At 53.6% G+C, this 26726-nt stretch overlaps 2 protein-coding genes across 8 annotated transcripts; one reads left to right on the top strand and one right to left on the bottom strand.

The window, feature by feature from the left end:
- Positions 1–705: 705 nt before the first annotated feature.
- On the top strand, positions 706–19094 carry SLC25A16 (solute carrier family 25 member 16). 7 transcript variants are annotated; one of them, XM_061571161.1, is made up of 12 exons: positions 706–1377; positions 2907–3138; positions 4122–4214; positions 5290–5423; positions 8029–8092; positions 9077–9198; positions 9692–9758; positions 11668–11830; positions 12469–12537; positions 13221–13359; positions 16670–16725; positions 17487–19094. In XM_061571161.1, exons 2-11 carry the CDS (start codon positions 3006–3008, stop codon positions 16700–16702), a joined length of 1017 nt encoding a protein of 338 aa, XP_061427145.1. In that variant the 5' UTR covers positions 706–1377; positions 2907–3005; the 3' UTR covers positions 16703–16725; positions 17487–19094. The 7 variants fall into 7 exon arrangements, with proteins under 7 accessions (XP_061427145.1, XP_061427143.1, XP_061427142.1 ...); XM_061571159.1 differs by having other exon boundaries at positions 16667–16725; positions 17543–19094; XM_061571158.1 differs by having other exon boundaries at positions 16667–16725.
- A 37-nt stretch (positions 19095–19131) lies between these two features.
- On the bottom strand, positions 19132–24507 carry LOC133354372 (uncharacterized). The gene is made up of 2 exons (XM_061571164.1): positions 23524–24507; positions 19132–19706 (listed from the first exon to the last, which is right to left on the bottom strand). Exons 1-2 carry the CDS (start codon positions 24496–24498, stop codon positions 19692–19694), a joined length of 990 nt encoding a protein of 329 aa, XP_061427148.1. The 5' UTR covers positions 24499–24507; the 3' UTR covers positions 19132–19691.
- Between the last annotated feature and the right edge of the window lie 2219 nt (positions 24508–26726).

Here is a 26726-nt window from a genome sequence, read left to right as displayed (position 1 = left end):
TTATTGCAGACATGATTCCTTGTAAAATGTTTCAGTTTGGTGTTTTAACATCTTAACACATCTGTTTTTTTGACAGAAAAAGGGGAAAACCTATTCTCAGATGGATGGATGTTTGTTGAACTTTCGTACGTAGCCAACCATGCTAATCGGAGACACAGACACATACTTACAAAGTCCCATCACAAGGGAGAAACACAAATTAAGTAATAGGTTTTTTTACCCTTTCAAATGGTACAAAACTGACACGTTTATACAAGGGATCATGTTTGCAATAACCACAACACAAGCAGTCAAAATGCAAACAAAAATAAACAACTCTGATAATGATATGCACTGTCCTTGAAGTTGATTGGTCCACACCTGAGACAGCTTTTCTTAGAGCCTAGTCTCCATTGGTGTTGGACCAGATGACGCCAAAAGGTGTGTAAACACAAAATAAGACAAAAAAAATAAAAATTGCCCGGTTTGAAACGGCTGTAGCGCCATATGGACCTGAAAACTCAACCCCCCTGTCCAATAAAACGATGTTAAACCGTAGGGATTGACGTCTAATAGCTATCGCATTATTATTATTCATCACAAGCAAGCACAAGGATTGATTGCGATTTAAAGTAAAACGATTGTATTTCCCAGTGCACACACGCATCACGAGGGGGGGGGTGTGTGTCTTATCAAGTCTACCAAATGCAACGTCCGGCTCCCCCGTGACCTTTCATCGCACACGCAGCGTGGTGCTGCTCGCGGTCCCGCAAGCCTCGAAGCAGAAGGCAGCAACAACAACGATGACAACAACAACAACAACGTGGACATCTAACAACAACAATAATAATCGGCAGGTTTAATCGCTTGGTTGCGATATTGTAGAGCGAGCGGGCGGGTGAACGGGCGTGCGTGCGTGAAGCTCGCACTTGAACCCCGATTGACGCAAGGCCCTAATTTATGTCGTATTTTAAAAAAATATTTTAACACGTAATGACCTCAGGCTGTTGTATCGGGGCTCCTCGGTGTACAATTTGACTGTTAATTAATTTATTTTAAATAACGTTTTTGTAAAGCGATAAGCGTAATTGATGGTTACGATTATTATACAGACGTCAGACTACTTTATCTTAACGCGGGATCGATCCTTCGGCCTAAGCGGATACAGTAAACGATAACGTTCGAATATATAGTAATCGTATTATTTATATGAGAACAACAATCATGTTTTTGCCTTGATTACAATCAGCGTGGCGTTCCACGCCGGCGTATCGGGCACTCGCTGATTGATCGAAGGGTCTTTGAGAGGGGGACGACTTTGTTGTTGAAGAGGCGAAGGTGGTGGTGGTGGATTTGAGTTAATCATTACCCAGCGTCAACCTCGTTTTGAAAGATCAGGTAAGCGTGGTCATCATCATCAGCAGCATATTCATCAGCAGCATAATCATCAGCAGCATAATCAGCAGCAGCATAATCAGCAGCAGCATAATCATGAGCATAATCATCAGCATAATCAGCAGCATAATCAGCAGCAGCATAATCAGCAGCAGCAGAATCATCAGCAGCATAATCAGCAGGGCATAATCAGCAGCAGCATAATCATGAGCATAATCAGCAGCATAATCAGCAGCAGCATAATCAGCAGCATAATCAGCAGCAGCATAATCAGCAGCAGCATAAACAGCAGCAGCATAAACAGCAGCAGCAGAATGATCATCACCATCAGCAGCAACATTTGTCCACCGCTCCCATCAGTATAATCATCATCTGTCCACAAATGTTCCATCATCATCATCAGAATAAGAATCATCTCATCCTTTGCTGCTCATCGACAGCATCTGCATTCCAGCATCGTATTCCTGAGCCTAGGCAGCAACATCTCGAACAGTTATCGATCCACTGATGGGTAATGCCGTTTCCATCGCCATAAGCAGCAACAACATCGTCATTCATTCTCCACTGCTGTTCAACATCCTTGTCCAGTCATCGTGAACATGATCTCAATGTCATCATCATTACCAGTCGAGGCACCATCGTTATCACAGCGAGCCAATGTCTATTCTTTGCTGAATGAATAACTCCGTCGCGATTAGCAGCGTTATCCTTCTTAGCAGGAGCAGCATCTGAATTAACTATTTAACTCGCTGTGTTTATTTCACCAAGGTAAGACCCGCTGAGAGCGATGGAGCTCTTTTTCAGAAGCGACCTGGCCACAAATGATAGCTCAACAGATGATAGCTTTTCATTTGTACATTTGTACAATACTCTAAAGGCGTGTTTATAAATATGGAAATAAAAAGCAGAGGACCCGGAGAAAAATCTATGCGACCATGGGGAGAGAGACACTCAAATTCCAAATGTACAGGCATCGGGGTTGGCATCGAATCCACGACCTCCTGTATATCGGGCGAGGTAGTTAACATCTCGCCATCATCATCAGTAGCAGCAACATCTACCCCCTGCTGTCCATCACAATCAGCAGCCTCAATACTCATTCACGGATTTTCGTCATTAAATCATCAACATCTTCATTTCATATTCTTAGGTTTTTTTCCCTTCTACGTGACTTTACCGAAAAAACCAAGAAGATGAATCCCTGCAGTCACGAAAGCTTTAAATCGAAATTATTTTCGGTAAAGTCACGTAGGTAAAACATTTAAATTTATAAAAATCACGAAACATCGTGATTTTTATTTTATTTTTATTTTACTTTTATTAATTTTTATTTTTTACCTACGTGACTTTACCGAAAAAACCTAAGAATATGAATCCTTGCAGTCACGAAAGCTTCAAATCTAGAATCTTGATTTCAGCATCATGAGCAGCAGCAGCAGCGACGGCACAAGTCATTGTCTTGTGCCGTCGCCGCCGCTGATTACGATGGTAACTCTTTGACTTTTCTTGCTCCACTTTTTGTCTCTTCCCAGTGGCCGTGCACTTGCGCCCCCCCCCCTCCATTCCCCACCCCACACACCCCCCGTGCGCTCGCCTCTCGTCGTACCGTGGACCCTGCAAGCGGTGACCGCATGGCCGAGCGGCATGCCACCCCCGTGGCCCCGGTGGACGGCGTGGGCGCCACGCGGCCGGCGCCCCGCCTGGACCGCGGAGCCCCACAGCACACCAACTCCTCGCGGTGGATGCGAAACTTCCTGGCCGGAGGTGGGAGCTCGGCGTGGTTGTTACTGTGGTTCGGCGCAGTGTGATTTGGCGGTGGGGCATGGTGTGGCGTGGTGCTGTTTTGGCATGGGGTAGTGTGGCGTGGCGTGGTGCTGTCTGGCACAGTGTGGCGTGGTCGCATGGGGTACGATGTGGCGTGGTGTGGTGCTGTCTGGCACAGTGTGGCGTGGTCGCATGGGGTACGATGTGGGGTGGTGTGGCATGATGTGGTGTGGTTTGGTGCTGTGTGGCACGACTTGGCGTGGCGTCGTGTGGCATGATGTGGCATGATGTGGCGTGATGTGGTCGCATGGGGTACGATGTGGCGTGGGGTACAATTTTTGTTGTGGCGTGGTGTTACTGCAGTTCGGTGTCTTGTGGTTGTTTCAGTGTGGTACAGTGTGTTTTCGGTGTGGCATGGCACAGGATTACCGTGCTTCAGTGCGGTGTGCTTCTGCCATGTGGGGTTACAACGACATGGTGAGGCTGAATATTGTTGAATGTTATCATGGTGGCACGTGGATAGCACACTGCTCTCTGAATTCGATGGCACCCCGAGATTCCTGTGTTGCTTTGCCCCTCATCCACCGACCCACATGGGCCATCATGGAGACGTATCGTGAACCAACCCTTGAGTCCGACACGGCATGGTGAACCCCTTTTTTCCAGTCATTGACAAAGGAATGTAAATTATTTTTCACGAAGTTTTTTATTCATTTATTATTTATTCTGCTTATTTACCCAGGAAAGCCTCGCTTGAGTATCAGGACCATTTTTTTCAGGAGGCGATGTTGCTCTTTGTAATTCCAATGGAGTCCTGTAATTTACGGTTAATCTTTTCATCATTGGGATGTGTTGGCCACTTGCGTATAAATGGCCAACACCATTCCTGTAACGCAGCAGCACCTTGGGAAGGTTGGCGGGCATGTGAGTTGGTGTGCGTGCATTGACAAAGTTGGTCTGTTTTTGACTGTGACCCCCAATAGGCATCGCCGGTTGCTGCGCCAAGACCACCATCGCTCCCCTGGATCGCGTGAAGATTCTTCTGCAGGCCTACAACCCTCACTACAAGCACCTCGGTACGCGCACAGAACACTCGCACCACAGCGGCAACGACAACAACAACAGCCACCAGTCACCACTAATGGTGATGTCCCCGTGGTGCTTGCGCCAGGCTAGGGGCACTTTGAAGCTACGTGAAGTGACTCACTCTAGCAGGAGGTCACGGGACAGGCCCAGGTGCTATGGGTTAACTGACTGAGATGAGCTGGAGATGCACCACGTGTATTATCTAGAGACCGTAGAGACAGGTGCCATGAGCAAGCACCCTGACAGGCTCACACAATGCAGATGGTGTGGCTGACGTGGCCGTCTTTGTCTCCCCACTGTTGATGTTAGTACAGCGCCATGGGGCACTCCTTTAATGCTAAGTCGACCAAGGGGAAATTGAGGACAGATTCAGAATTGAATTGTCATTGATAGTATCAGTGGCTGGGAATTAAACTCTGTTTGCTGGGTTCATTGCATGGTGTGCAACAAACTGCACCACCTCTCCCCACACAGATACACGCCATACACTCCACACACACCACACACGCCACACACGCCACACATGCCACACACTCCACACATGCCACACACGCCACACATCATCCGGAGTGCAGGTTCATACATTAATGCAGTCGTGCGACGAGCCAGCTTCAGGGTTCATATTTGTTTTCCATATTAAGTTACATGTGCGAGTGGAATGTCTATTGATTAATTAATGGAGGAATTGGCTTCCCTAACTTTTTTAAAGTGCCGCTAACAGTTTTACAAAATCAATACTTGTCGTCATGGTGGATTGTGATAGTAATATAATGCATATGCATGGATTTCGCAAATGTTTTCCAAAATGGGGTTGTCCTCAGATACATTTATCAGTAGTACAGAAACCGCTCTGGTAACTGACCAGCGACTCACACAAACTCAGCACGAGTTGATCCGCAACTGGGAGAATCTGCCTGCGGATAGTTGAGGATGAACCTTCTCGCCATTCATGAGGCACACACAAGCGACTCACGCGCCGATGACGGACGGGCGAATTGACATGGCGTGCGGTGTGGTGCGTGTGCGTGTGGTGCGTGTGCGGTGTGGTGCGTGTGCATGTGCTAGGTGTGTTCTCTACACTGATGGCGATTCCCAGGAAGGAGGGATTCCTCGGCCTCTACAAGGGTAATGGAGCCATGATGGTCCGGATTTTCCCTTATGGGGCCATTCAGTTCACCGCCTTCGAAAAATACAAGAGGGTGAGCGACCGAGGGCTTTATTGTCCAATCTGGTGCTGTTACGTTTGTGAATGTTTGTGGTAAAACAAATCATGTGGTGATGCTGCTGCTGTTGTTGCTGCGTTGGCAGCGGTGCACAAAGCGCAGATAACATCATAAAGGTTTTTTGGGTTGGATCGCGTAAGTATAAATGTGTCGTTAACCCGCCACCACCAGACACAGCCAATTGGTAAGATTTGTCACGTAAACAAAAAGTGCCAATTAGTTACTACTTCAGCCCACCGGTGTGTTGGAGAGTAAATCCACAATGTTTACAATCTGAGTATTGTGACGTTTCGCTGGTAATTACATCCAGTATCATCGGGTGATTTTGGCAAAAAGAAAACCTCACCACACTAGTCAATGACGTTTTGGCCTTAAAAGGAAAACAAAAAATACGTTTTCTTTTTTAGACAGTGTTATTGAAGAATTTCAGTCAGGGTTGAACCGGTTGGCTCCGGGCAGCAGCAACCCTCGCAAGGCACCGGCAGCAGAGCTTGTCGGTCACTGTGCGGTTCGTTACGACGGACGCAAGGACACGCGCGCACGCAGGGATATTTATATTTATCGTTGGATATTACATGGCTATCGAACAAAGACGGTGGCCACCGCATCGCGCGGTGTTTTCAGATGCGCTTCTGCGGCCGTCTGGAGCGCTCTTCCTTCCGATATTAGGAAGCCACTGAAGCGGTGCACTTTTCAATCGAGATTGAAAACAGATTTTTTTTTTTAGAACTACTTTTTATGTTTAGTTTGTTCTTCCCCCGCACCTCCGATTAGCACGGTTGGATACGTACGCTGCGAAAGAAGTTCAACATACATACTTGTGTGCGGCAAAACCGACAGTCAAGTTTTTCCACCTTTCTTGAAACCCGCGGGTCGACCTCCGTTTCGGTGGGAGGTCGCTACTTATCTGCTGCTGCCCCCATATCCCTGGCCATCTGCACCACCGGTTCATTTAGCTCCCTGTCTAACAGTTGCAGGATTCTTTGAGGAGAGTTCTGCCTTGCGATGATTGGGCACCTCTTTTCTTTGCTTGCGCGAGTAAACTTGAGTGCCACTCTTACGGGGAGGGGGTGGGTGGGGGGCGGGACACCACTCAAAGTTCTGGACAGGTGGATTGTCGAGCCCATGTGTCCCTCTCAAGACCATGAGAAATGTTGTACACGCGCGCAGAGCCACCTCGACCTTGCCGCGTGGGTCATCGGGGGTTGTGTGACGACACTTTACCACCCCGCGGGTCAGTGCGGGTTGGTGGAGATGGGGAGCACGGAAGCACAGTACAACAGTGGATTTGGCTGCATAGCACAGGCCCCGTAGCCACCATTGACATCCGCGTTGAAAACCCGGGTGCTGATAGACTGATACCAACGAGCGATGGACGTTCAACTGAGGACACAGATCAATTAGGTCTTAAGAGCTTCGAGCTAAGATAATGAGTCTCTCCAGAGGCATCACTTAAAGCATCATTAAGTGCCTAATGCAATTGTTTCGCTTCATGAGTTTTATATCATTAGTAAGCAGGAGGGAGTAGGGGAAACCTTTCCTTATACTGGTAGGAACCTCCTGGTTACAACAGCCCACAGGGGATTATTGTGTCCGTCCGTCGTGCATCCAAAAATGGGAGGGGTGGGGCTGGGTTGAGAGGGGAGGGTGGGGAGGGGAGGGTGGGCCTGGGTGGAGGGTGGGATGGGTGGGGCTGGGTGGGGAGGGGCTGTTCACCCCGTGGTGCCCTTAAACGTTTAACCTACTCACGCCGGCTTGTGCCTGCCCTCACAGTCGGCCATATTTGCGGAATACACCACGTCGCTGTTGACCGAGCAACCCAACGTTCCTACCAGCTCCCTCCGCAGGAATGTGTTTGAGGGCCGAATTAGAACTTTCTTAATTTACCTTTGGTGGACAACATATTGTGAATGTTCTCCACAACCCAATTAGCGCACCTGCGATAACAAATGAACGTGACGAGTTTGTGGTTTTTTTTCGGTTGCGTCACGTAAACGCTCTCCCATGTGCCCTCCCGTTGTGCCGCGTGTCATGCGTCACGATCGTCCGAACACTGAAGCGAAGCTCGCGTGGTGTTTGATACGGTGTCCGACGTTTCGCGCCACGTTTGATCGTCGCGCTAAAAAAAACGGCACGCGGTACATCTGGAAAACTTTTCGGAGAGAATTGAATGTTATTTGTCGGCGGTTTTCTCAGCGGCAGGCCTCGTGTGGCCATGGGTCGTGTGAAGTTAAGTCGCGGGCCTTATTTGGCCCTGTGGGCTGTGGATTCCAGCCTGCCCCTGGTATAATGTTGCGCAGTGTTCTCTGGCGATGATGCTGTGTCTCTGTGTGTGTGCTCGTACGTGTGTGTATCGCTCTAAATCCGAACCAATCTTAGGCCTCCCCTAAGCCGACTCGGCCATGCCGAGTGTGATGTGTTAAACATCGCCACTGGGGAGACGAAGGCGGCCGGGCATGGTTCTGGCCACCCACCTCCTCGTGCGCTGTGCCGGCCTTCATAGGCGCTCGCTCGCTGAAACTTGCCCAAAAAGTCTGTTAATGCTGTATGGGGGGGTCCTTTGTCTTTGTATCGCCGGCAGGTTCTGAGCAAGCAAATGGGCATTACGGGCCATGTGCACAGGCTGCTGGCTGGCTCCATGGCTGGTAAGACCCTCGTACGGAAACAAGCGATGCACGCTTCGCACCTCTGCACAGCGCACACGGCGGAGTAAACTTGGCAACAACATTTACAGCCCGCTCGTCGGTCTTCCGCTAAACGAAGGCCTCCCCACGCCGTTCCGGTCGTGGGGGTCGTTTTTACCGCAAGCTCCTACACGCCGGTCAGTGCGGGTTGGTGGAAGGTCGCGTGGCCAGGAGCACTTTTCGGTTATCGCTCTTCACAGCCGGGTTACTCTCGCGATTGAGACCGTCCTGCTCGCCTGAGTTATCTCCGGGCTTAACCAAAATAAGCTCGAACTGATGATAGACTTGGTCGGGAATCGTCACTCGGGTTTCTGGATTTGTAGCGCTGTGCACGAGCTACTCACTCCCCATTTTTGCTGTCGACCACAGGCCCTCATCAGTATACTCGTCAATATATTTCTGTTGCAACAAGTTTGAATTGACTAGTTTGTGAAAGCTGCCGGATGGGCAGCACTTACCTTCCCTACACTGACTGCGCTTGTGTGGGTTGGGTAGTGGTCAACGCGCCGCGCTACGAACCCGACGACTTGTTCAGTGTCTGGCCATGGCTGTGGAGTCTCTGTGTCTGACTGATATACGCGAGTCTGCACGTGCGACTGTGTGTGTGTGTGACTATGTGTGTGGGGAGCGGTGGTGTAGCGGTTAGCGCGCTGCGCTACAAACCTGGCGACCCGGGTTCGATTCCCGCTCACGGCCAACATCAGTGACGATTATCTGAACCGGTCCTGGGCCTCCCCTAGGTCGACTCAGCCTCAAATGAGTACCTGGAGCGATGCGTAAACATCGCCACTAGGGAGACAAAGGCGGCCGGGCGTGATGTTGGCCACCCACCCCCACTCTACGTGCGTGCGAGCGGTGACGTCACCGCCACTTAGTGGCGAATGGCGGGCGTTATTGTGAGTCTGTGTGTACGACTCTACGTATCTGTCTGTGTGTGTGCACCAGGCATCACAGCGGTAATCTTCACGTACCCACTCGACATGGTCAGGGCCCGGCTCGCGTACCAGGTGAAGGGAGATCACGGCTACCGGGGTATTCTACACGCGTTCAGCCTCATCTATAAGAAGGTGCGTGATCAATCCACTGTTGGACGAAGGCCGCCGCCCCCCCCCCTCCAACCCTGTGTGAGTTTGTCCAGCCACTGCTAACATCGGTTGCGATAATCCAAACTGCTCATGGGCCATGCCTACGCCAACTCGGCCTTAAATAAGTAGCTTATTCTAGATTTGAAGTTTTCGTGACTGCAAGGATCCATACTCTTTGCTTCTTTCGGTAAAGTCACGTAGGTGAAAATAAAATAAGAAAAAAACATTGAAATGACTATTTTTTTTAAATTCTCATTTTTATTTTCACCTACGTGACTTTACCGAAAGAACCAAAGAATAAGTAGCTTGTGCAGCGTGTCAGCACTGGGGAGACAAAGGTGACCGAGCGTGGTGCTCACCACACCCCCCTTCACGTCCCGTGCCGACCTTTATAGGTTCCGTGAAGTCCGTTAACAGCTCCCCACAGTCTGTTGAGGCTTTACCGGGGGGGCGGGATCTTTGTCTTTGTGCGCAGGAGGGTGGCTTCCGAGGGTTTTACCATGGACTGGTGCCAACCATCATCGGCATGGCTCCTTACGCCGGTGAGGAGTCCCCACACGCACACCCGTCCGTGAGATGGCAGTACACAGTTCCCTCCGGGAGAGGATTGTGCCTGCAGTTTCAAGGAGGATGCACCCCAATAATAACAACAACGCCCGCCATTCGCCACTCAGTGGAGGAGGCTCGTGAAGGACGCTACTGGTCAGTTGGAGGCAGTCGCCCTTCAACAACAATGGAGGGCAGAGGAGCGACGCTCACAACAACAAGCCGGGCAGATAAAATGCAGCAAGTTGGCACAGTCGGGGGCACAGCTGGTGCATCTGCTAGTCCTCTCAGTCAACCCATGGCACCTGGATCTGTCCCGTGACTTCCTGTCAGTGAGCTTTCCGACACTTCACGTGGTCTCAAAGTGCACCTGGCCTGGCACAGGCGCCGTGGTGACCCCAATAACACACACACGTGCAGCGTGCATACAACACATTCCTGCGGAGGGAGCTGGTAGGAACGTTGGGTTGCTCGGTCAATGGCCAGGGTCAACGGCGGCGTGGTGTATTCCGCAAATATGCCCGACTGTGAGGGCGGGCACAAGCCGGCGTGAGTAGGTTAAACGTTGAGTTTTATAAGGGCACCACGGGGTGACCAGCCCCTCCCCACCCAGCCCCACCCCTCGCACCCCCCACCCAGCCCCTCCCCACCCAGCCCCACCCCCCACCCAGCCCCACCCTCCCCACCCAGCCCCTCCCCACCCAGCCCCACCCAGCCCCTCCCTACCCCACCCCTCCCCATCCAGCCCCTCCCTCCCCACCCAGCCCCTCCCTGCACGACGGACACAATAATGCCCTGTGGGCTGGTGTAACCAGGAGGCGTACGTGTACAGACGTTTTGTTAACCCGCTGTTGGATGAGGGCCTCCTCATGCCGTGCGGGTCGGAGGGGCTTTTTGACCATACTTTAACCACGCTGGTAAGATCGGGTTGGTGAAAGTATGTAAATCAGTCCATCTCTGCAAGCATACATACATGCAAAGATGTAATCGTATGTATTTAATTTAAACAAATCCACCGTTTTACTACTTTAAAAAAAGCTGCTAGAATGCATTTGTCCAGGTGGCCGATAGAGTGATGGAACTCAGTATTGTTTCTGTTATTTTTTACCTGGCTATTTTTTTTATGTCTGCTTTGTTTTTAATATTATACTCAATACACCACAATAGCTCATCATGTATTTCGCGCGGTCCATCAACGATCACTGCGCTACCACCTTAGCCAAACTCATCGGGTCCTAGGTTGCGGGGCTGGGAGCGGAACATTTTCGGCCTGGCAATCGCGCCGTGTTTTTTCTGATTTTAAGCACCATACTCGCTTGCTTCCGTCACTGCGTGGGTCTCTTTACAACTCGGTCGACAGGCACGCCCGTTTTTCGCATTATTTTGGGACAACGCAACCAAGGTTCAGCTACCAAGGGGGGAAGACCAAGAGCAGACGGTGGGAGGCTGTCGGGGGCAGACCCGGGAGGCTGCAGCGTGTCTCCTGTGTGGCAGCTGCGGGATCCGGCAGAGGGGTGGAAAGCGTCGGTGAGATGTGCCGGCGAGCTGTTAACTACCTCGCCTGGTATACAGGAGGCCGGGGTTCAATCCCGACCCTGACGCCTGTACATTTGGAGTTTGCGTGTTCTCTGTTCCCGTGGTCACGTGGATTTTTCCCCGGGTCCTCCGGTTTTCCCCTCCACATTTGAGTATTTGGCTGCTATCAATTTCCAAGTGATAAGCCACTTTGTTGAGCTATCATTTGTGGCCAGGTCGCTTCTGAAGAACAGCTATATAATACGTCAGTGGGCTTTACCTGCTAGAATAAAAAATAGTTTCAGTTTATCGTTCAGCCTTGTAAACGCCTTCCCCCTAACCGCACGTCGACCCACTCGACCTCGCGCCCGCCTTCCTCCCCGTGTGCAGGCTTCTCGTTCTTCACGTTCAGCACGCTGAAGAGCGTGGGGCTCACCCGGGCGCCCGCGCTGCTCGGACGCCCGTCGGCCGACAACCCCGACGTGCTTGTCCTGCGCACGCCCATCAACCTGCTCTTCGGCGGCACGGCGGGCGCCATCGCACAGACCATCTCGTGAGCCGAGCGGCCGTCGCGAGCGTCGCGTCGCGGAGGATTCGTTACAGCCAGGGAGCTTGCCTGGGTCTTGTCCCGTGTGGAGACCCACCGGCTCGCGTAGAGACTCGTAGACGCTCGTCGAGACGTGTAAACTTTGTTGGTTGTGCTTCCGCTGCACCTACATCCAGTGTGAAAGAAGCTCAACATACATGAACTTAATAAAGAGACATGTAGACTCACATAGAGAAATGTAAATGTAAAGAGACCCGTAGACTCGCATAGAAACTTAGCCTCACAAAGTTCAACATAGATACGTAAACTTATAGAGAGACACGTAGACTCGCATAGAGACGTGTAAACGTAAAGAGACCCGTAGACTCGCATAGCGACACAGCCTCACAAAGTTCAACATAGATACATAAGCTTATAGAGACACCTAGACTCACATAGAGACATGTAAACGTATAGACAGACCCAGACTCGCATAGAGAAAGAACCCACCCGCATGCTGTCACCGCCTGAGACTGAAAAACCCGGGGCAGGGTCTGGTAGCCTCCTCGAACCGGAGCCAGGAGGCATCGCCGTGAGCTGCGTGTTTGGGGTGCGGCGATCCGCGCTCCCTTTTGTGACGACGGTTGTGCGGCGGTCGTTGGCAGGTACCCGCTGGACGTGGCACGCAGGCGAATGCAGCTCGCGGGCATCCTGCCCAACTCGGAGAACTTTGGGTGAGCGGCGCCTTCCTCCCTTCCTGAATCGCGTCGCGAGTGTAACGGCGGTCACGCTAACGAACGCGCACAACCCATCGTGTGAGCCCGCTGCACGAGTCGATCGATGGTTTTTTTGTATCTCAGTGCGCCCGACACGGAAATTCGCGCGCCACGTACGGTAGAGTGCAAGGGGGCTGCCGTTGTTTGTGTTAACATTTTTATTAGAATGGTGGCTATACTGACTTTGCAGCTTTCCGGAGCAGGGCTACCCCTGTTCTAACCCTTTCACGTTGCGAGACGTCTGCAAGTCGCAGGGTGGGGTGTCCCGTTCACCTATAAATCTCGGAATGAGCAAGCGGCACGGCGTTAATTTGATTTAGAGAGGCGTACCGCCGTCGCTTTCAAAGACATTGCACTCGCTGCAGAGAACCGTAGTCACCCGATCGCAACTCTGACAGCAGGCGCCAAACTTTGCCACATGCCCTCCTGCATGGCCTTGTGGGAGAATCGGTACCGATAAAAGTGATTCTATTTGAGTTTTGTTGATGTACACGTACGTCACCGGAATGGGAAAGTATAATTCCATCTTGCTGGGTTTTTACCGTAGCTACTGACCTGAAGTCACCTCCCACTCCATCCCCCGGTCTCTGCCCCCATCCCTCCCTACCGCCCCCCTCCCTCCCCACCGCCGCCCTCCGTAGCTCCATGTGGCAGACTCTGACCAACGTGTACAAGCAGTACGGCGTGCGGCGCGGCCTCTACCGCGGCCTCTCGCTCAACTACGTGCGCTGCGTGCCCTCGCAAGCCGTCGCCTTCACCACCTACGAGTTCATGCGTCAGGTGCTGCACCTCAACTGAGAGCCGGCCGCCAACCACCATCGCAAAAAAAAACAAAAATCGCCACGTGACAGAACGGCACGGGGAGGCCCGCACGGCTTGTGCGTGTTACAACAGTGTTAGAGGCGTGTTACAATGGCGTGTTACTACGGCGTGCGCCCCCGTACGCGTCGTTTGGTACGATTTGGGTACGAGCGAGAGCCCTCGCCCGGCCGTCTGTTCCGAACGCGTAACCCGCGTGAAACGGCCGGCCGCCTTTTTGTCGATCCACTGCTGGATGAGGGCCTCTCCCCCCACCACCCCCATGTCCCGCCTGACGCTGCACGGGTTGTATTGCGGGTTGTTTGACCACACTTCACCATGCTGGTCGGTGTGGGACTGGCGAAGGTGGAGAGAACGTAAACGGAGAATAATAGTTGAACAACTGGATTTTGCGTCGCCATGTAGCCCTGCAGCAGCCCACAACATTTTGTTGTTTTTATGCAAAGGTGGTGACACATCGAAGCACCGTCCAGGCTCAAGGTTGCTTGGCTTCTGAGATCTGACGACACTGAGATTTAAGTCCATTCCGAGCGTTCTGTTCAAAGGCTTCCATGACGTACCCTACCTTAAATTAGTCAGTGGGCCTGTGCTGTATATATTTCACTTGTCAGAATCACGTGAAGTGGCGTCGCGTTAGTGGTACCTATTTATATGGCCAATACAAAGTGAGATAATGGGAAGAGATTTTCTTGATATTAAAAACAAATGGTGGTAATTTCTAGAATTAATTCAGCCCAACCAAATTCTCAGCGACTCCATGATGATTGTACTTATCTTTCTGAAGAAAAAGTTCTGAAGTGATACATTTTTTTTTAATATTTGCATTGTCGCCTTCTTCACTTGTATTGGTCATATACACGGCGATCGTTTCCACTAGAATGTTGAACTTGCTGCTTCAGGTGACGACTAAGGGTTGTCGTGAAATGGTACTTTGGCGTACATCAAAGCACAAAAGCAGGACGATAAAATTTGCAAAATACAACGCCACCGTTTTGCAAAACTGATGTCGTGATAATTTTCACATCCTGAAAACGTAATATCGTATAGCCAAAGAACGATATCACGGCAACCCGAAGTGAACGCCTTTTCAATCTCTGTCCAGTGCATTTGTTCGAACAAATTATCTCTATGCCTTACCGCCCATCGCAGCTGTGCGCTCTTGAGATTGCCGCGCGGCCCTCAAATGAATCGGACGTCGCTGCTGTTTTTGTGACTTGCCGAGAACTCCAGTTTGCTGCTTCGTGTCGCTTGCGTGGGGTGATCTGCCACTGCAAATCGTACCGTGTGTGCGACCATGATTGCCATCAGCCCTTGCATTTTGATGGCGTTTGCTGCATCGCAAAATCAGCCGCCTCTTGTCACCATTCTCACACAGCCCTGAATGCATCATAACAATCAGCTATGAATGAATATACATTTGGACCCAATGTCGAATTTCGTAATGTAGGTGGCCGGGTTCCCAAATTCACATGATGGTTCAACCAAGTGTTGTTTATTCGATTCAATAGATGGAAAATGTTGTAGAACAGATAATTATGATGTACAAGTACAGCCCTTTTATGAATCCATTGCTAGATAAGCCCCCCCCCCCCCCCATACTGTGTGTGTCATCTTGGTAGTTGATTGACCATACTTCACCACACTTGGGTTATTACGGGTTGGCGAAGGCAGGGAAGGCTGAGATGTCGGAGGATAAAGGTACGGTAGAAAACTTGCAGTGGCTGCACTGCCCTCTACTGACTTTGTAGCCATCCGAAACAACATATCCTGTTTGCGAACAGGATAGGAATGTATCGGTTCTTTTAAGTTATTTTATTTTTATGCACTAAGGACGGAGAAAATTAAGTCTTGAGTTGAAATAACTGGCATATGGTGGATTCCATAAAATCACAGACAGTCCTAATCAGTTAAATTTCGATTTAAAGCTTTCGTGACTGCAGGGATTCATCTTCTTGGTTCTTTCGGTAAAGTCACGTAGAATGGAAATAATAAAATACTAAAAAGAAAACATAATAAAATAATTCTCACGACGTTTCGGCCACAACGCAAGTATCCGTCCTCAGGAGGAGAACAGGTCTGTCGAGGAGACATTGTCTCCACTCTGTCTCCTCGACAGACCTGTTCTCCACCTGAGGACGGCTACTTGCGTTGTGGCCGAAACGTCGTGAGAATGATTTTATTATGTTTTATTTTTATTATTTTATTATTTCCACTCTACGTGACTTTACCGAAAGAACCAAGAAGATGAGTCCTAATCAGGTAAAGAATTTAGAGCCCCTTTTTCAATCCACGACTGCATGAAGGCCCTCCCCAGTGTCATTCATGGGGGTTATTCAACCATACTTCCTCCAGGATAAATAAATATTCTGATTCCGATTGAGACCGGTTTCCACCGATCACTCGCAACGAATTCTTGCCGTGGCTCGGGGGAATCGAACTCGGATCGCCGGGTTGGGAGCGCAGCGGCGCTAACCACGGCGCCGCCGCTCCGCCCCGCTGGCTCTAGAACAACGCGTACATCACAGAACGTAACGCTGATTAGTGGCTCTCAAAGAGACGAATTGTGTTTTGGAAATCGTTGCTTTGCTCAGTGTGCCAGTATACTCGTGCATTTTGACGGATTAAAAAAACGATTTATTACTTTTCGATTTAAAGCTTTCGTGATTGCAGGGATTCATCTTCTTGGTTCTTTCGGTAAAGTCACGTAGAATGAAGACGCTGTCTCCCCGACAGACCTGGTCTTCACCTGAAGACGGCTGTGCTTGCGTTGTGGCCGAAACGTCGTGAGAATGATTTTATTATGTTTTATTTTGTTATTTTATTATTTCCATTCTACGTGACTTTACCGAAAGAACCAAGAAGATTTATTACTTTTTCATTGAAAGTGTTAAGCTTTGCACAAACATGTTTTGTGGTCCATTCTTGCCAGTAAATCGCATCTTGGTAATTTTTCAAATTTGACAAATAGAATTGTTTATCTTTGTCATTTGAAAAAGTAAAGAAATACCTGCAAATTACTGAATGTGGAAAAACCACCACGTGGCAACATCCCCCCATGTCCGCTTACTGACAGAAGACACCCAATTGCAGGCCGGTGCTGCGTACACCTTGCGCCGCGTAGGTGAAAGCTATCACCGGTCGAGATGGAGATGCGAGGTGCTTTGTGATGCCAAGGCATTTGAGCGCCGTATAAAATGCGAACGCTTGTGCTCATGAATGACTTGTTTGAATGATCGTTGTGTGACATTGAGTGTGACGATGTTTCCAGCAGGGTTATGGGCAAGGAACAAAGCAAAAGCGCTGATTGTGTCGGGGTCAAACTCAGGGGTGAGGCTCATGCACTCAATTGGACCTTCTCAATCTTCACTGTCAATCATCGCCGTCATTTAAGATCAATCCGCTGCCGGATGAAGGGCTTCCCCAAGCCATTGGAATCTCTTGTGGCTTTGCTGTCAGTCACCGTCAGACATCCATCATCGATGCACTGCTGGATGAAGGCTATTCCAAGCCGTCACGATCTCTCACGGCCTCGCTGTCATTACGGGTACAAATACGGTTTGCGACACCTGCAGAAGGTACTTATTGGATGCGCGTCGCGTTAAACCGCCCAGCAAAGGTGTTAAAAACCAAAGAGATCAAAGCAATATCAGTAAAACCATTTAATTCTGTCGCATTTCACCCCACATTCACACAATGCGATTTTAATTTCATTACTTAACGTAGACTTGCAAACGGCAGCTTAGTAAATATCATCAGTTGCTTAATTTGTGATTTTTTTCATTTTCAAATGCCCAATGATTGATTGCATGCACACTTGCTGGGTACCACAGCGAGTTCTGTCTTCTCGGCCATTTGGTAAGTGGCTTCTCAGTGGCCCAGGAATGGCCCAGCGGCATTTCAGGATTGGCGGCTTGACCCGGGTCTGACTGGTCTCCAATCTGAGCCCTATGACGTCGTGCACTCGGCACCACCCCCTACATACCCTCCGAGATCAAAGGGAAATAATCGTAAAAATGTTTCGTTGAGATGATGCTACGCTAAGCTCGTCTTATTTTTTTTGTAATTTTCGTCTGTGTTTTTTTACGCAGCCTTGAAGTTGAACTAAGCAAGCAACACCATGACCACTCCTCCCGTTTCCCTGTAGGCCACATGACATCATGACCGAGAGAAAACGTGTGCGGCAAGCTTTCCCAGTACCACGTTTCAACTTCAGATTTGGCTTCAATTTCAGGTCGGAGTCCGAATTATCTTCAGGCCAATTTCACTTCATTGAGCTGGCCTACATCAACAACAAAAACAACAACTGTTGTGCTTTGCAGGAGGCAGGAACGTTTCATTATTTCAGCAACCATGGTCCCGTGACCTTTTATTTTCAAGTACTTCTGGGAAGGACCTGCCCAACAACTCAAGTAACTCGGAAAGTCACGGAGACGCCACTTTTTTTGTATTCATCAACTCAAGTCGAGTCTTGAGTTGGCGGTCCGTGGAAGCTTGGTATTTGCGGCCTGTTGAGGCCGCTAGCCCGGTTCACAAACCGAGCCGCAAATCCTTCCCAAGGAGTCGTGAAAACCCAGCGTTAGTCCGCAGACCAGTCCAAATATTTCACTTGGCGCTTCCATTTGAGGTGGTGATATGTGATCAGCACGAGGTTCTACATTTGGCCATTGTGTAATGACCCACCAGTTTTAAATAATTCTAAAACAATAATTTTGGTCTCACAAATTCATTTATGAAAAAAGTGTTGCCTCGAGATAATAGTCTGCTGAATCTTGTTCTGTATTCAATAAAGCGAGTTTGGTGAAGGGAGTAGCGGTAATTATGGTGGGCTGTGAAGAAATGATGCAATGTGTGGTCATTGACACTTAAGTTGTACATTTCCTCAGGTACTGGAATTTAATTCAGGGGAGGAATGAATTGCACTGGGTAGTATCGCGAGAGGATGAATATCTAGTCTTGCTTTACTTGTTATCAAAAGTAAATTGTACAAATGTACGTGCACTGCCCTTTTATCTATCGACTACTGAGCGAGGGCCTTCCCATGCCACGTGGTTTGTGGGGAGTTATTTAATTATATGTCATCACACTGGTCGGTGCAGGCTGCAGGATAAGTGTAAGCGCTGCAAGGATAAGTGTCAGCGGTGCAGTGCAGTGCAATTGGCTTTGCCCTGCACGCCGCATCGAAAAGTAAGATTGATAAATTGCTAAATTGACCGTTTGAATTTCCTCATACATTTCTACTGTAACGTTCATATCAAAACAATGACCCGTCGATTCTTAATGCTCGCGATTAATGCATTGAATTGTGTGCAAGAATCAAGTCTAATTTGGGTTGAACTTTTTGTCATTTGCCAGTGGTTGATTCTTATCGCTCGTGATACATGCATTTCATTGTGTAAGAATCGATGTTTTTCCCGAATCAGGGTGTGAACAACCGTTGGTTGTGGTTGGTCAAATGAAAACTGTTTCGCCACAAGTTTTTTTAACATGCACCACAAAGGTGATTTTTTTATTTAATTGAAATTCAACCTCTGTAAATCTTTACATACATAACCATTCAATGTGTCCCTGACATTCTATGGCAGTTTCAGAGATGGGATGCTCCTACATCTATTTTATTAACAAAACGTAGTCGCACTTTCTTCAAGTCAGGGCACCTTAAGGCTTTCCTGGATAACCCAAGGAGATAAGTCATACATATGTTGTATCGTAGACGGAGGTACTCGGAGACGGAGGTTGAGTTAGGGGCTTCCGCCAGGGTTTATTAACACTTATCACTATCCCTGGTTCCCTCTTTACCCCTTCCACTATCCCCGTTCCTCCAGTGACCCCGCTTACGTTACGGGGTCTCCCTTATATACCCTCGGAGGGGTGATGTCGCGTGCACTGCCCAGCGCGTGCGACCCCACGTCCCGTGAGGTCACCGCACCTGACAGCGCACACGACGCCACCACTCTCCACTACTCCTCTACATCACCCCCCCCCGTAAAAAAAAACAGCCGACCCGGCTGCAATCAACCTTAGGGCAGCACGGCCCTTCAAGCAGAACAGTAACAACAAAAAAACAAAACAAATAGAGCCCGAAGGCCTCATCCGCCGGATAGCGCCGAACGGGCGCCAGGGGCTAGGCCCGCTGAACGGCCATCAGGGCCGTCACCGGAGCCGCACCCCCCTCGAGCGGGTATGCGCTGCTGGCCCGCTCCCTCGTGCGGTGTCCGCCACCCGTGCAGGTGGGCCGTCAGCGGGCAACAGGCCCACCGCCGTGGCCTCCGGTGCCTGGGGGGTCTCTGTCGGCCTCACTCGGGAGGGGCCTGGGGGCACACACACAGGTCGGACGTCACCTCCGTCAACGAGACCCGGCCGGTCAGGCACGCCGGATACATCATCAGCCGGCCGCTCCGGAATTGGGGGTGGATCCCCCAGGGTAGATGGAACATAACGTTTGAGCCGGGACGGGTGCACTATCCACTGCCTGCGACCGAATCGAATCCGGACGCATTGCGGCCGGCGGACCTCCACAACCTCCACGGGTCCCTGCCAAGGGCGATGCAATTTGGCCGATGTGCCAACGGGGACCTGGGGACAATGCAGCCACGCTTTTTGACCCGCTACCCACGGGAGGCCAGCTGCCTGGTGTTTTGGCAGCCGCTCATTAGCCGCCTGCCGGCTTGCGGAATTCTCGGCAGCGGCCTGTCGCGCCTCGCGCAGCCGGTCAAGTGCGACCTTCAAAGGGGTCGGCACCGACGACCCCTTCTTGGAGGAGCCAACGTCCATCTGGACGTGCACCGGGGGCTCCGGTTCCCTACCGTACATTAAATAAAAAGGCGAAAATCCCGTGGAGGCATGAGGGGCCAACCGATACGCCGCCAAGACCCCCGGGACGAACAGGTCCCAGTCTGACTGGGACGTGTTCACCTGGTGGCACAGCATGGACGTAAGGGTGCGGTTCAAGCGCTCTACCATCCCATCTGACTGGGGGTGGTAGGGCGAGGTGCGGATTTTCTTGGTGCCAAGGAGGTCACACACCTCCTTGAGCAACCTAGACGAGAAATTCCGCCCCTGGTCAGTCAACAATTGTTCCGGCGCGCCCTTGTCAAACACGTATCCCTGGACGAAGGCCTCGGTGATAGAAGAGGCCAACTGATCGACCAAAGGCCATGCCATGGGCCAACGTGTGAGGTACTCAACGCCCACCAAGAGGTATTTGTGGCCCCGTTGGGATGCAGGGAATGGCCCCAAAATGTCGAGCGCCACGAGCTCATTAACGCGAGAAACCCGGATGGACTGCAGCGGGGCCCGGTCCTGGACAACTGGGGCCTTCCTCCGCGCGCAGTCGTGGCAACCCTTCAAAATCAGTGCTACGTCACCCTCAACACCCGGCCAGTAATAGTCCCGCTTAAGGGTCAATAAGGTCTTGTGGTAGCCAAGGTGCATAAGCTTCTCGTGAATGGCTCGGGTTAATTTACCACGCAGGCTAGTGGGCACAACCACACAATAGCGTTCCAATTGGGCATCCCAACGCATGAGTAGTCCGTCATGCACGGCGATCGCCGGGGCAGCCGACGAAGCTAAGCTCCGGGCGTTATGTCCGACACGGCGCCGTAGCTTCAGCAGAGAGGAATCCTCCATCTGCAAGCCGGACCATACCTCCCGGGGAAGTCCAAGGCCGAAATCTGCGGTCGACGCCGCACCTGGAGGGGTGTCCGCCTCGGCCGACGCGACCAACTGGGCCGCGGCGTCCCCTGGGGCCTTGCAACGGCTAGAGCCCAGGGCGCAAGCACACCCGCCGCCTGCCGGCAATCGGGATAAACCGTCCGCATTTCCATGCTGTGTCCCCTTCCTATGGATTACATCAAAAGGGTAATCCTGGAGCACTTCGAGCCAGCGAGACAGCTGACCCGAGGGCTGACTAATCTTCAGCGAATATTGCAGGGCCGCGTGGTCGGTTCGGACCGTAAACAGCCTACCGTACAAATATGGTCTATACAACTGAACAAAATAAACTATGGCCAAAAGCTCCCTCCGGGTCACACAATATCGCTGTTCCGTCGAGGACAGAACGCGACTGCCATAGGCTACCACCCTCTCAACCCCGTCGACCACCTGGGCCAGGACAGCCCCAATTCCCGTGTCGCTGGCATCGGTATCGAGCAGGAAGGGTTTCGTAAAATCCGGGTACCCCAAGGGCGGCGCATCCGCCAAGGCCGTGCGAAGCGCCGCAAAAGCCGCCTCCTCCTCCGCGCCCCAGTGAAACCTTTGTCCTTTGGCGGAAAGGGCGTGCAGTGGCTTCGCAATTGTCGCAAAATCGCGGACAAACCGGCGATAGTACGATGCGAATCCAACGAAGCTACGCACCTCCGCGACAGATGTGGGAGTCGGCCACGTCCGGACACAAGCCGTTTTATCCGGGTCCGTGGCGACACCTGACGTGCTAACAATGTGTCCCAAATACCTCACCGATGGTTGTAGCAAGTGGCATTTCTGGGGTTTGAATTTCAAGCCAGCAGCACGCACTTTGACGAACACCGCCTCAAGGCGTTGCAAGTGCTCGCCAAACGTACGGCCAAAAACAATAACGTCATCCAAGTAGATTAGACAAGACTCCCACTGCAGCCCCGCCAAGACCATCTCCATGAGACGCTGGAAGGTGGCCGGGGCCGAATGGAGACCCATAGGAAGCCGATTGAACTCGAACAACCCCTGGGGCGTGCGGAACGCTGTTTTGGGTCTAGAGGCCTCATCCAGTGGCAATTGCCAGAAGCCGGAGAGCAAATCTAAAGTCGAAAAGAACCGCGCGCCCGAGAGGGCGTCCAAGGAATCATCCATGCGAGGCAATGGATATGCATCAGCCACCGAGATCTTGTTCAATCTACGAAAATCGACGCAGAACCGGAGACTCCCGTCCCGTTTCTTGACTAGCACAATGGGGGCACCCCAAGGGCTAGTAGATGGGGAGATGATGTCCGCCGCCAACATTTCCTCGACAGCCGAGCGGACATGATCTTTTTCCGCTGGGCTAAAGCGGTGGGAATTAAGTCGAATGGGGGCCGCGTCGCCCGTGTCTATGTGGTGGTCCAAAAGAGTAGTGCGACCCAGATCAAACTTACTTTGGCTGAACACATCGGTGAACCGTTCGATGAGGTCGCGGAGTTGCCGACGTTCCCCGAAGGACAACGAGGCATTCTCGTCGCACAACGTGGCGATCCATGATGCGTCGGGGTCCCCCGTGCGCATCACGCCCGCCACGACCCCTCCATCCGGGGCAGCGCTCTCGGGTGGAGGAGCCGGGGTTGCGTGTGCCAGGACGGCGCCGGCCGGGACTATGACCGGCAAGGGTCCCGAATTGAGGACCTGCAAAAAAAGGTCCTGGCCCCCCGACACGGCTGTCAAGGCGCCCACCAACCCCTTCGTCCTTGAAAAGTAGCTTGACGGGGACAGGAGGATACCCGTCTCCGTGGAGCCCATTTCGAGCGGTTTGCGCAACCTAAGGGGTATCAGGATTTGTGACGCCGGTGGTACGGTCACCGGCACTTTATTCAAGGCCCGTACACCGGCGACCAAGGGAGACAGGACGGTAGGTGATTGTAGGAATTGCAGCCGCCTCCCTGACGGCATTTCCACACAGCCCTGGTCAACGAGAATTCGGATGGGCATCCTAGACAAAAAGTCGGTCCCCAAGAGGCATGGCACTGCCAAGGTCCTGGAGACCAAAATCGGCCCGGCCAACTCAATCTCGTCAACCCGAACCGACGCTACAACGTGGCCCAGGATGCCCAAACTGCCGCCGTTCGCGGCGACACAAGCCCCGCGAACCGGCCTTAATGGACCCACGCTGCGGGGTAGCAGCCCAAAAATGGCCTCAGAAATAATGGTGGCCGACGCCCCCGTATCCACCAGGAGGCGAACGTGCACCCCTTGCACATATCCTGCCACCGCTGAGGAGCCGGCAGCTGCCGCCACCATCCTATGCGCAAGCGCATCCCAGTGGCGGGTCTGTCTGGGCCATTGAGGGGGTGATGACGATGGTGCACCCGACCCTTCGAGGACAACCCCATGACGATGGGCCCTAGCCCCGCTAGATGCATGAGGTGAAGGGAGCGGCCGCGCAGATGATGCGTCGCGACTCGCCTGGGGCCCCGAACCCGATGCCAAGGAGGGTCTGGGAGAAGGTGGAGTCCCTTTTCCAAAGGCCCCCGGGGCATTCCGGCAGCCCCGCTCAATGTGGCCCCGCTGACCACAGCGGAAGCAGGCCACCGTGTCCGCCTCCTGTGGACGGGAAGGTCCCGGCCGCCCCCGCTGCTCCGGACGGCGATCACCCGTCCCCCTTCCTCGACGATCGGGCATCGCCAGGGCCGCGAGGGTGTCCCCCCCGTCCGGCGCCAGGATCCCCGCACACGCCGCCATCTGAGGCCGTTGGCGGAGGGAGAGGTGCGCCTGAATGTTTTCTGCGACCGCCAAGGATGTGATCTGCCGATCATTGTTGATCGACAGAGCAATTCCTAGCTCCCTTGCCAGGTCAAGCAGCTTCCCCAAGGCCATAGAATCAAGTGCCCTGCCGTACAGGTCAGGGTATGCAGCCTGCGCCAGGGCCAGGAGCGAGCAGCGGAAGGCCAGCGGCAGTTCCCCCTCCTCCCGCCGCCGCAATGAAAACTTTAGCTGCGCGGTGGACGGCGGCTCAAAAACGTTGGCCATTTGGATATAGGCCGCCGGGAGTGTAGCCCGATTGGCCGGATGGATGGACTTGAAGGCCTGCAGAGCCCTTTCGTCCAAGCAGGTCGGAAGCGCCGGCAAGGCCTCCTCCATGGACCAGCCGACCGACATGTATGCCGCGTCGAACCGGTCCTGGAAGGCCGACCAGTCGCCCCCTTGCGCGACAAACGGCGCAACGTCGGGTAACCTGCGCTGCCATTGGCCGCGCGGCGCCGCGAGGTGTGGAAGCCAAGCGGCACCTGCGGGCCACCCAGCGGACGCGACGTGTTGCGGCGGTGGCAGCATTGCGGCTCCCGCGGGCCACGCCGAAGACGCGGAAAGGTGCGGTGGTGCTGCGGCCCCCATGGGCCACGCCGTAGGCGCAGCGAATTGTGGCTGAGTTGCGGCCCCCATGGGCCACGCCGTAGGCGCAGCGAATTGTGGCTGAGTTGCGGCCCCCATGGGCCACGTCGTAGGCGCAGCGAATTGTGGCTGAGTTGCGGCCCCCATGGGCCACGCCGTAGGCGCAGCGAATTGTGGCTGAGTTGCGGCCCCCATGGGCCACTCCGTAGGCGCAGCGAATTGTGGCTGAGTTGCGGCCCCCATGGGCCACGCCGTAGGCGCAGCGAATTGTGGCTGAGTTGCGGCCCCCATGGGCCACGCCGTAGGCGCAGCGAATTGTGGCTGAGTTGCGGCCCCCATGGGCCACTCCGTAGGCGCAGCGAATTGTGGCTGAGTTGCGGCCCCCATGGGCCACGCCGTAGGCGCAGCGAATTGTGGCTGAGTTGCGGCCCCCATGGGCCACGCCGTAGGCGCAGCGAATTGTGGCTGAGTTGCGGCCCCCATGGGCCACGCCGTAGGCGCAGCGAATTGTGGCTGAGTTGCGGCCCCCATGGGCCACGCCGTAGGCGCAGCGAATTGTGGCTGAGTTGCGGCCCCCTTGGGCCACGCCGTAGGCGCAGCGAATTGTGGCTGAGTTGCGGCCCCCATGGGCCACGCCGTAGGCGCAGCGAATTGTGGCTGAGTTGCGGCCCCCATGGGCCACGCCGTAGACGCAGCAAAGTGTGAAGGCGCCTGCGCTTTCGCGACCCACCGGTCAGCGGCGGCGTACGAAGCCACGGCGTCGTCCCGCGACGCGGCGAGGGACCACGGCGTTGCAGCCTCAACGGGCCACGCCGAAGACGCGGCGGTGTAATTCGGGCCTGCAGCGGCCCCCGCGGCCCACCCCGCCGGCGCAGCGAGGTGCGGGACAGCGGCCGCAGCCGCGGCAACCTCTCGCGATGCGGCGAGGCACCACGGCGTTGCGGCCTCCCCGGGCCACGCCGTAGACGCGGCGGTAAAACACGGAGCCGCGGTGGCCCCCGCGGCCCTCCCCGCCGGCGCAGCGAGGTGCGGGACAGCGGCCGCAGCCGCGGCAACCTCTCGCGACGCGGCGAGGCGCCACGGCGTTGCAGCCTCCATGGGCCACGCCGAAGACGCGGCAGAATAACACGCAGCTGCGGCGTCATCCATGAGAAGGGACGCAGGCACGGCGAGGTGCAGAGCCGCGGCATCGCCGGTGTCCGGCCCCGTGAGCGCAGCGACAGGTTGAGCCGCGGCAGCACCCGCGGCCCATTCCGGCGGCACAGCGATGTACGGGGCAGCAGCAGCCGCCGCTGCCCACCCCGGCGGCCCGGCGAGGACGGCACGCGCGTACTTACCCTGGGCCCCCCCGGCGGGCGCCGCTTGATGTAGAGCCGCGTCGTCGCCGGCGGCTGGTCTCGCAGGAGCGGCGTGCCGAGAAATCCCGGCCGCGTCGGTGGAGAGACGCGGCGTCGCGGTCGCCATGGCAGCCGTAGCAGCGGCCGCATATGGCTCCCGAGCCAACATGGCCGCCGCGGATTGCGTCGCAGCCAACATGGCGGCCATTTCCGGTGGAGCGGTCGCTGGGGCCCCCCCGGCGGGTGCAGCTTGATGTAGAGCCGCGTCGTCGCCGGCGGCTGGTCTCGCAGGAGCGGCGTGCCGAGAAATCCCGGCCGCGTCGGTGGAGAGACGCGGCGTCGCGGTCGCCATGGCAGCCGTAGCAGCGGCCGCATATGGCTCCCGAGCCAACATGGCCGCCGCGGATTGAGTCGCAGCCAACATGGCGGCCATTTCCGGTGGAGCGGTCGCTGGGAAAACTGCGGCGCTTTCAACGTTGGCAGTTGACAGTTGCTCCCGTCCCGCGTGCGGGGCGGTTGGCTGCGTCCGCGCCTCCACCTCGGCCAACCTGGCTGTCAGCTGCCCCACCGCCTGCAGGAGCTGCTGCAGCAGAGCTGCGGGGACGCTCTCCGTCTCTGGCGGCGGCGGTGAGCTGGCACTCCCCGCAGCCGACTCCTCCCGCTCCGGCCCGCTCGTCTCCACGGGAACCGTCACCGGGGTCCCGGGCTCCGGGGTCACTGCTGGAGCCTCCTCTCCGCCTTCGGCGCCCTCCAAGTCATGTGCCGGTGGGTTCCTACGCCGTGCGCCCGCTTTATACATGTTGGCGACGGTGTAAACTTCTGACACCAGTTGTTGTATCGTAGACGGAGGTACTCGGAGACGGAGGTTGAGTTAGGGGCTTCCGCCAGGGTTTATTAACACTTATCACTATCCCTGGTTCCCTCTTTACCCCTTCCACTATC

The sequence above is a fragment of the Lethenteron reissneri genome, chromosome 47 (genome assembly GCF_015708825.2).
Source record: "Lethenteron reissneri isolate LAM-NWPU_2019-01 chromosome 47, ASM1570882v1, whole genome shotgun sequence".
NCBI lineage: Eukaryota > Metazoa > Chordata > Hyperoartia > Petromyzontiformes > Petromyzontidae > Lethenteron > Lethenteron reissneri.
The sequence above is the reverse complement of the archived record's forward strand: the minus strand, read 5'-3'. Positions and strand labels throughout refer to the sequence as shown.

Bases quoted from the DNA above. Each gene is read 5' to 3' on its own strand.
- SLC25A16 (XM_061571159.1), top strand. From the start codon at position 3,006: ATGGCCGAGCGGCATGCCACCCCCGTGGCCCCGGTGGACGGCGTGGGC. The intron at 5,424-8,028 runs GTGAGCGACCGA...TATCGCCGGCAG, and splicing joins CCTTCGAAAAATACAAGAGG to GTTCTGAGCAAGCAAATGGG. The intron at 9,759-11,667 runs GTGAGGAGTCCC...CCCCGTGTGCAG, and splicing joins CGGCATGGCTCCTTACGCCG to GCTTCTCGTTCTTCACGTTC.
- LOC133354372 (XM_061571164.1), bottom strand. From the start codon at position 24,498: ATGGGGGCCGCAACTCAGCCACAATTCGCTGCGCCTACGGCGTGGCCC.